The 10,216-nt window shown below is 32.8% G+C and overlaps 1 protein-coding gene across 9 annotated transcripts in view; it reads left to right on the top strand.

The window, feature by feature from the left end:
- NBEAL1 (neurobeachin like 1) overlaps nucleotides 1-10,216 on the top strand; it is a 197,873-nt gene that overhangs the window by 60,007 nt on the left and 127,650 nt on the right. For all 9 annotated transcript variants that reach the window (XM_059393241.1, XM_059393243.1, XM_059393236.1 and 6 more), the window contains 3 exons: nucleotides 2,496-2,581; nucleotides 6,312-6,618; nucleotides 8,030-8,136. In XM_059393241.1, coding sequence (XP_059249224.1) covers nucleotides 2,496-2,581; nucleotides 6,312-6,618; nucleotides 8,030-8,136 — 500 coding nt within the window. The remainder of the gene's footprint in view (nucleotides 1-2,495; nucleotides 2,582-6,311; nucleotides 6,619-8,029; nucleotides 8,137-10,216) is intronic.

Below are 10,216 nucleotides of genomic sequence, written 5' to 3' on the forward strand. Positions count from 1 at the left end.
AAAAATGGTTATGCTTTAGTCAAGAATATGGAAAATATTGCAGAATATATACAAGGAATACCTTGTGTTTCCTACTCTCATTTGTCAGATCTTGCCGTAACATTTGGCCATATTTGCTTTAGTTCTCTTTTCTTTTTTTCCTAAGAATTTAAAACAAAACAGAAATAGCTCTTTTTTTTTTTTTTTTTTTTTTTTTTTTTTTTCTTAAGAATTTAAAAAAAAAAAAAAATAGTTTTTTTTTTTTTTTTTTTTTTTTTTGCTTTTGTCGATTGGAAATGAATATACACACATTAAAGGTATGATTTTTTAAAAGAGAGAGAGAAATAGTGCTTTGTTTGAGTGCCTGGTGAAGATGATTGCAGTGCCCACTCTGTTTGACCACCAGTAGTAATATTGGCTTCAGCTAGATAATCAAAATAGGCTGATTTCTGGATTCTATTTTTTTGTTCCACATAGCTGCCCTTATGATATTACCACACTATATTGATTGTTGTGACTTTATGCTAAATCTTGAAATCATGAAGTCCTCTAACTTTGTTTTTCTTCAAAAATTTTTTGGCTGTTCTGGACCCTTTACATTTTTATATGCATTTTAGAAACCAGTTTTTAAATGTTTTTTTACAAAAACGCCTGCTGATATATTTGTTTGGGATTGTATTGCATCTAGGAACTGTTTTAGGAGAATTGACATCTTGAGAATACTGAGACTTCTAGTGCATGAATCTGATAATCTCATTATTTGTTACTTATTTCTTCAATCAATATTTTATAGTTTGCAGAATATAGATTGTGCACATATTTTGATAGTTTATCCCAAAGAAGTTATCACAGGTACTTAGAAATGTGAAGTCTTTAAAATAAACTATTGTAGATTTTATAAAAGGTGAGTTTCATTTTCATTTCCTATCTTTAATAATGACATTTCCCTTTTTACCCATAGTAATATTCCTTGCCTTACCTTGATAATATTTCTTGACTGTTTTGTCAGATACTGACATAGCCCCTCCAGCATTCTTATGATTAACGGTTTACATGGTATATCTTTTTATATCCTGTACATATTTTCTGTGTGTCTCCTGTGGCTGATTAGAACTCTTGTCTTCTTGCAGCTCTGTGTAAAATCTCACAGTTACTCAGCTTAAAACTTCTTGCTAGGTTTTTTCCTGCCTTGTGGGATTTCACAGTATCATATAAGATTGATACTTTGACTCAAAGTGAGTCCTACTAATATTTCTGGAGTGCTTTCTCTTTATACCTTCCACTCCTGTACTGCATGCCTAGGCCTTCTCAAACGTTTCATCTGCCTCCTAACTCAGCAAAGAGTCATCTTCCTTTAGGTTTTCCCTTTTCTGTGCAGTTGTTCTGAGTGTATGTACAGCAGGAAGCTGAGATAATCATTGAGCTTATTTGTTTCTCTTGAGAGAAGGAAAGTTTCTAGAGTGCATTGATTTCTACCTATATTGTCTAATTTTCTAGTTATTTCTAGGAGGAAGCCATGGATAGTGACAGTTATTCCAGCATAGCTGGAATCATTTAATTTTTTAAATGTAGTTTTCTGTCAGTGTATTTACCTCAAAGCTGTTTGTTTTTGGTAATGTTTATTATGTATAAAATTGAAATAATTCTGTTGTTACACCTTGTCTATGATATATACAAAAAATATTCATTACTGGGTTATTAGACTATCAAAATGAAGAGGAAAATCATAAAAGTTTATCAGTAAAGAACTGGTTAAGTAAATTAAGGTACATCATTGTATTGGTCATAAAAATGAATAAGGAAGATAAAATATGTAAGATACCCAGTATATATTAGTGTTAAAAACAGAAAACATGATGCAGTGGTATATATACTTTTTTTTTTTTTAAGGTGTGGGGAGCATGGTATATTGAGGAATAGGTTTGGGGGAGACTTACTTTTGGTCACAGTTGTTTCATGCTGTTTTAATTATTCTTTGTCATGTGCATGTATAACCTTTTGAAAACAATAAAATACTTTATAATATTAAAAGAAAGGTTATTTTTGGTACCAGAACTTTAGAATGTTTGCCTTGGAATAAACCCAGGAAATCTTTTCATCCAATTATTCCAATTTTATAGTTGAATAATTATTGTCAATTATACTAATAATAAGAGGAAGTAGTAGTAGCAAAAAAACACATCTAATTTAATGTCAGATTTCAGTTAGCTTCTAGCCTTGTCACTTAGCAGCTCTGTAACTTTAAGACCTTTTACTTGCTCATTTATAAATAAGGGCAAAACATCCTCACATGGAGTATTATGAGAATTAAATGAGATAACATAACTAATCTAAACTACTACCTGGTAGATGGTTTCTGTTTTCCTTTATTATGAGAAAATGCGTATCAACCTTGCCTTTTAAGGAATTTTAGCCTTTTAATAGTTTTTAATGTTTCAGTGTCAGACATTCCTTAGAGATAAGTCATACTGTGAAGGAGAAATCTTACGTGTTTTATTTGTGTATTATATTCACAGAGTGTTTTCAGGAAAGTGAACATCTCAAGGAAAGTCTCAAGTGTTGCTTATTGCACCTCTTTGGAGCCATTGTGGCCGGTGGGCAGGTGAGGAAAGTGTTGAAAGTTAATATTTTAAAAAATAGTTAACAGTGCAAAAAGTTTTCTGTGGATTATTTTTTTTTTAATTTTTATTTATTTATTTGACAGAGAGAGATCACAAGTAGGCAGAGAGGCAGGCAGAGGAGAGGGAGAAGCAGGCTCCCTGCTGAGCAGAGGGCCCAATGCGGGGCTTGATCCCAGGACCCTGGGATTATGACCTGAGCCAAAGGCAGATGCCTAACCCACTGAGGCACCCAGGCACCCCGATTTCCGTGGATTATTTAATTTATTCTTTGATCTTTTATAATTTCATGAACCACACAGATATTTTTCCGAGTTTATAGCTTGTTTAAAACTAATCTTTTATTTAAAACGTCTTTAAAAACCTAATAATATTAGCACTAACAATAAAATTGCTAAATAAATAACCATATTTAACAATATTTTATTGTAAGTTCTTAGTTGTGTTGACTTTAGCTATTAGTTCTTACCTTAAATAAATAAAATCACTGCTTGTTATGCTACATGATGAAATCAAACTCAAAATTAAGTATATCTGAGTTAACCACTCTTCTGTCTATGTAATTTCTAAATGCATATATACAAGGTTTATGTGCTTTTTTTTTTTTTCAACAAACCCAACCAGCTTTTTATTACTCATAAGAAAGAAATTTTAGTAATACTTACTTCTTTATTTTTGAAGGTGAGTATCTTATAAGTTGTCTGTGGTAAACTTTGAGTATAAGTACTCGTTGAAATAGAATTATAGTTCAGAAAGAACTTCCTCTATGTTTTCTTTAAGTACATAGTTTAGATCAGAAGTTTCTAACCCCTTTGGTCCTGCATAAAGCCCTTTGTTGGAATATTTCAAATGCATGCAATAAAATACATAAGATTGGAAAAGAAACTAGTTATGCTAAAATGCAGGTACTAAAATATTAAAATAAGTTTGTAACATAGTATTGTGTTTTTATAACACACTAAAGAGATAGAGCAGCAAGTCTAGTAATAAATGTGATTTCATAAAAAAGACAAACATGATGTTTCAAGACATTGCAACAACTATAAAAGATGAAAATATATAGGATTTCTTTTGGTTAACAAAATTTCTGATATTGCTAATAATAGTATTTGGGTTTCCTAGAAGCCTACCTTTCTTTTTCCTCTTCACTCTAGTAGAAGAGTCTTTTTTTGTGAGGGGGATAATGACTAGAATCTTACTTTTCAGTTTGTTTGCTTTGTCACCTTCCTTTATTAGTTGATAATCTTCTTTTGCATCAGTATCTACTCATTTCCATCATTTCTCTGCTACTAAAAATAAGAATTAACAAGTATACATGAATAAAATTGGAAATGACGTTGTTTTTGACTAGTGGAGAAGCTGGTTGGATCCCGTTACCATTTTGAACACAGAGACTTGTTTTTGTTAGTGCCTAGGGGTTATCAAGCCTTGAGAGACCTCCTGTAATTAAAACTCACATAGAAATCAAGAGACCTTCAGTAATTAAAACTCACACAGAAATCAAGTAGATACTTGAAGCCCAATTTATTATTTTATATAGTAAAAATACTCAAAATCCTTATAATCAGGTTATATAGCTGTACTTGTAGCTATTTTGAGGTCAGAAGTTTATTTATTGAATATAGAGTAAGTACAGGGATATTTAGAGAGATGTTTAGATGAATTGAATATTTAAAGGTGTAAATGGCAGGAAAATTGAATGGTATTGGCAAGTTCTAAGTCCTTTCACTCCTAAATGGCAGGAAAATTGAAGTCCTGTGACTGGTCTCCCTTCTCCAAGCATCATGCCTGGACTTCCCGTTGACATAGGTGTTGTTTTGCATTATGTTAAGAGGATAAGCTTTAGAGACAGACTGACAGAGGTTTGAATCCCATGTCTGTCTCTCGTAGTGTGACCTTGGATAAACTATTTACTCTTGTGTGTTTTAGTTTCTTTCTTTACATGTGTTTTAGTTTCTTTATAATAAGAAAACAGTAACAATTACAAGATAGTCATAAGGACCAAATGACACATGATATATGTAAAGTGCTTATAAGCGCTCAGTAAGTCACAGATCTATCAGATTTGTGATTCCCATAATTAGTAGTAAATACTAAAACTAGAACAGCTTAAGTTAGAATTTTTACCTTTTTCCTTCATAAAAAAATAAAGTAGCAGGAAGTAGTCCAGAGTTAATCTGGTGGCTCTGGGATCTTCAGAGTATCCAAGTTCCTTCTGAATGTCAACTTGTTATTATTTCTTTTGCTACATGCTTAGCTTCAGAGTTCTAACCATTTGCATTTGCACTTTGGGCACAAAAATGGAGGGGGAGATGAGGAGGGAGACTAATGGCACGGGCCAGCTATCTTTAAAGGAGACGCTGAAAGCTGACACTCATCTTTTTTAATCTCATTTGGCAAACTCCATGAGATAACTGCAAACAAGGGAAATACGTCCAAATAATAACTTCGATTAAAAAACAAACAAACAAAACTTGCTTCCTCGGCCTCTTTGGCCACAAGGGAGGTTAGGAAATGTAATCTTTATTTCTGCTAGCCTCTTGTCCACCAAAACATCAGGGATGCTTTTAATAAGGAAGTGGAGGAAAATGGATGTTGGATGCTCTGTGGACAGTTTCTTCCATTGTAGCCCTTGTTACCGCTATTATTTATTATATTGATAATAATAAGCTCTAATGGCCTAAGTGCTGTTACTTTCAGATGATTTTGCATCATTATGTTTGGATTCATTCTATATCAATTTAACAGTTTTAGGCAATATATATTATTTCTAAGTTTAATGGATCACCTTGAATAGCTACCAGTTATTTAGAATTTCAGAAATATGTTTGTAGAACCAGAATCAAGCCAGTCCTCTTATATCTCTATGTCATTTGGGATGAATTTGCTATAACCAACATAAAACCCTAGAGGAGCTCAGCCAAATTGAGAATTTTGGATTTTTTTTGTTTGTTTGTTTGCATTAGAAATCTAGATGTAGGCAGTTCTGGGCTGGTACAGCAGCTCCATGGTATTGGCAAGGACTAAGTCCTTTCACATTCCTCTTCTTGCTCTCTTTAGCCTGTTACTTTAGTTCTTGGGTTTGTTTCTTCATGACTTAAAGGTGGCTCCAAACATGGAATCTGCATTCTAGGCAGGCAAAAGATGAAAAGGCCAAGAGCAAAGGGTCCTTCTGTTTTTATCTGTCAAGTTGTATTTCCTTCATATTCTACTAGCATATATTCTTGACCAGAACTATGACCCATGGCTACCCCAAGCTGTAAGGGAGGTTGGTAAACAAGTTTTCTATGTAGGCAGATTGCTACCGGAATAAAAATGAAAATCTAGTAATCTAGCAAGGAAATGAAAACTTAATATACATAAAAACTAGCAATGTCTATCAGGTATGCGCTTAAAATTTTTTATGTTGATTTATTAAAAGAAAAAGTCTGCAGGGTCTCCTGGGTGGCTCATTCATGAAGCGTCTGCCTTCAGCTTGGGTCATGATCCTGGGGTCCCGGGATTGAGCCCCGCATCAGGCTCCCTGCTCAGGGGGAAGCCTGCTTCTGCCTCTCCCACTCCCCTTGCTTGAGTTCCCTCTCTCGCTGTCTGTCAAATAAATAAAATCCTTTAAAAAAGAAAAGAAAGTCTGCAGATTTATTAAACTTTATTTTTACAAACATCCAGAACTTCAGTTTGGTTTGGGTTTCATGTTTATTATCTTTCATGTTTCAGAGGAATGCTTTGCAAGCAATTTCTCCAGCCACCATGGAAGTTCTCATGAGAGTTTTGGCAGATTGTGATTCCTGGGAGGATGGAAATCCTGAAGAAGTGGGTAGGAAGATAGAACTTACTCTGAAGTGCCTTACAGAAGTGGTCCATATCCTTCTCACTAGCAGCTCGGATCAACGTCAGGTGGAAACCAGCACTATTTTAGAGAACTATTTTAAATTGCTAAATTCAGATCATTCAGCTTTACCTAATCAAAGGAGATCCAGACAGTGGGAAAGCCGGTTCATAGCTCTGCAGATCAAAATGTTGAGTAAGTATTACATAAAATTTATTATACTCCATTTTCTCTGAGTCTGTTTTTTTAGACTTATTTGAAATTCAAGGCTGTCATATAGAAGTATTGATTGTTTAATTCACCTATTATGTAACTTGAGATTATGACTTTAAAATAATTAACATGGAATCAATTTGTTTGTAGCATCTTTGCTTTAACGAAATTGAGCCTCTATTTTTTTTTGAAAGTGTATTCCATTAAAAGCATCACTGTTAAAAAGAAAGCCAGCTATTATTTTCAAATTCTAGGAAAAGTAAGTTTCTAGGAGATGGCATTTGTGTTGTCTAACTTATGGCAAGAGTAACATATGGCAATATTATGTGTCCTTCTATAAATCTCTGTAGATGTCACTTTAACATCTATCCTTTCTTCAGAGGGTCTCTATTTGGTTTTTCTCAGAGCCCCTATGTATGTGTGTCTTGTTTCTCTGCCCTCTCTTTGTTTTCTTGGTTTTTCTCTGTAAGCACTTTCATCAGTATATGTGATTTCTTACTGCATTCCCCTGTTAGATTGATAGTACAAGTATTATTAATTGAGTTTCTTTTCATAGAAATAAAATATTTTCATTACGGCTGTACTAGGAAATTTGGATAAGAAGTTTTTTATATTCTACAACCTAGACATAACCGACATTAATGGTTTATTATACAGCTCTAGAGACTTAAAAACATGGTTGTACGAGGGTGTGTGTGGTATCCAACTTAAAAATATTGGACATCAAAATCTTGGTGAAACTTGATCAGTGCACAACAAGAGACTTTGTTTCTGTAAGAAAATAAGATTCCTTTTATCTAGTTTCTGTTCTCTTATAAAACATGTTTTATAATTGTATAAATTACAACTTTCTAAGAAAGTTTGAGTCTCTATTGAATGGACTTCTTATTTATTAAGGACTATTGTATTATTTATGCCAGTTATCCCTTGATTTCTGAATGACAGTATCTGTTCAGTAGGAAACAAGAGCAAACCATCATGAATGGATTGAATCCCTAAGTCTTATTTTCTGGCCACATGCTAATTTTATACTGTATAAATGAGACTATTGCAGAATATAACTAACTAGGTGTTGCTTATTAATAGCAAGTTGGAAACCACAGTTAGTTATACTTGAGCATTATAATGGAAGAATAACTGTAATCTTTGGGAAATATGTATCACTCTTATGTAGAAAAACAAATATTTTTAATAATAAACTATAAAAATATTCATTTTTCTTAATAAGTAATAAGTAGGTTTTTTTTCCAATCTCCATCCCTATTTCTTCCAATTCATTTTACATCTGTCTGTCACTGAAAAGCCTAAATTAAAAATATGGCCAGAGGGAAATGTTTCTGTGATCCCAAATTTTCCACTATATAAATCGATGATTTTGTTTTTATTTTCCTAGATACCATCACAGCCATGTTAGATTGCACCGATAGGCCTGTTCTTCAGGCCATATTTCTTAATAGTAATTGCTTTGAACATCTCATACGACTGCTGCAGAATTGCAAGGTATTTTTCTATTATTATTGTCTTTCACTTTAAAAAGCTATTATTTTGTTTATGCTCTGATTCAAATTTAAGCATATTACTAATTTTCTATTTTTGATTATGGTAAAATATAAAATTTACCATCTTAACTATGTTTAAGTGTATCAGTCAGTGGTATTGAACGCATTCACACTGTTGTGCAGCTGTCACCACCTTCCATTCTCTATAACCCTCTACGTCTTATGGAACTGAAACTCTATACACATTAAACAGTTCCTCATTCTCCCCTCTCCCCAACCCCTGGCTACCTCCATTAAACTTTCTGTCTCTATGATTTTTAGTTACTCTAAATACCTCATGTAAGTAGAGTCATATAGTATTTCTATTTTTGTGACTGACTTATTTCCCTTAGCATTATGGCCTCAAGATTCATCCATGTTGTGGCATATTGCAGAATTTTCCTTTTTTAGGCTGAACAATATTCCACTGTGCCTACATACCACATTTTGTTTACCTAGTCATGTGTTAATGGACTTTTGTATTGATTATACCTTTTGACTATTTTGGATAATGCTGCTGTGATCCTGAATATACCCATATCTCTTTAAGTCCCTGCTTTTGTTCTTCTGGATATATTCCAGAAATGAGATTGCTGGATCATATAGTAATTAAATTTTTAGTATTTTGAGGAACCACCTCACTGTTCTCCGCAATGGTTGTGCCATTTTACATTCCTGTGAACAATGCACAAGGGTTATAATTTTTTACTCTCTCCTTGACAGTTACTTTCTTCTTTCTGATGATCTCTAATTCTAATGGGTATGAAGTGGTATCTCATTGTGATTTTAATTTGCCCTTAATGATTAGTTATACTGAGCATCTTTTCATATGCTTATTTGCTATTTGTATAGGTTCTTTGGAGAAATGTTTATGCAAGTTCTTTGTGCATTTTTTAATTGGGTTGTTTGTTTTTGTTGTTGAGTTTTAAAGTCTTTTGTTGTACATTGTTAAAATTTGGTGTGAGCATTTGATGTATATAATTTTGTGCTTTTGTTTGATGTAAGATGATTTTGTTGCATTTTCCTGTGTATGATTTAAATACCTATATAATATTAAGTAGATATGCCATAATGTACCTATTTCCTGTAGCAGATACTCAACTTAATTTCCAACTTTGTTGCTGTTACATAACTCCTTCAAGTTCATAGACTAGAATTCTATTTCTAGTAGAATTTCTAGGTCAAAGGGCATAATGTGCTTTTTTAAAGTTAGGGAACATTGTATAGAAACAATTTGTAAATAATTGAGGATTATGGAAAAGTAAGAAAATAGAAATACTGTTAATGTTCTTGGTATATACTGCCAATTTGCTATTATTTTTCTTTTTTATTAGTTTACACTTGTAGCAGATTTGTGTGTATGTAATAATATCTGATTATTATATTTTCATAAATTTCAAGATGGTAAAAGAAATTTTTTAGAGTGCTTCTTGAAAAGCCTTTGAAAATGGAACTACTTCAAAGAGCTTTTACTTTTCTGTTTGAGATAATCTTTTCATGGAATCTGTGCTGAAAAAACTAGGGTTTGATCCTGATTTTGTGCAGATATCCCAAAAGGAGGATTTTAATATCAGCCCCTCAAATTTTTCCACACTGTTAGGAGAGAGATAAATGAAAGCATTTATGTCACTATGTTGTTCTTAGCTTTCAGTGAAAAGTTAAGAAATGTCATTTTAAAAATAAGGAATATAAAACCAAAAAAAACAATAGAGCAAATCAACCAAACTAGGAGCTGGTTCTTTGAAAGAATTAATAAAATTGATAAACCCCTGGCCAGACTCATCAAAAAGAAAAGAGAAAGGACCCAAATAAATAAAATCATGAATGAAAGAGGAGAGATCACAACGAACACCAAAGAAATACAAACTATTATAAGAACATACTATGAGCAACTCTACTCCAACAAATTTGACAATCTGGAAGAAATGGATGCATTCCTAGAAACCTATAAACTACCACAACTGAACCAGGAAGAAATAAAAAGCCTGAACAGATCCATAACCAGTAAGGAGATTGAAACAGTCATTAAAAAACTCCAAAAA

Source organism: Mustela nigripes, chromosome 3 (genome assembly GCF_022355385.1).
Source record: "Mustela nigripes isolate SB6536 chromosome 3, MUSNIG.SB6536, whole genome shotgun sequence".
NCBI lineage: Eukaryota > Metazoa > Chordata > Mammalia > Carnivora > Mustelidae > Mustela > Mustela nigripes.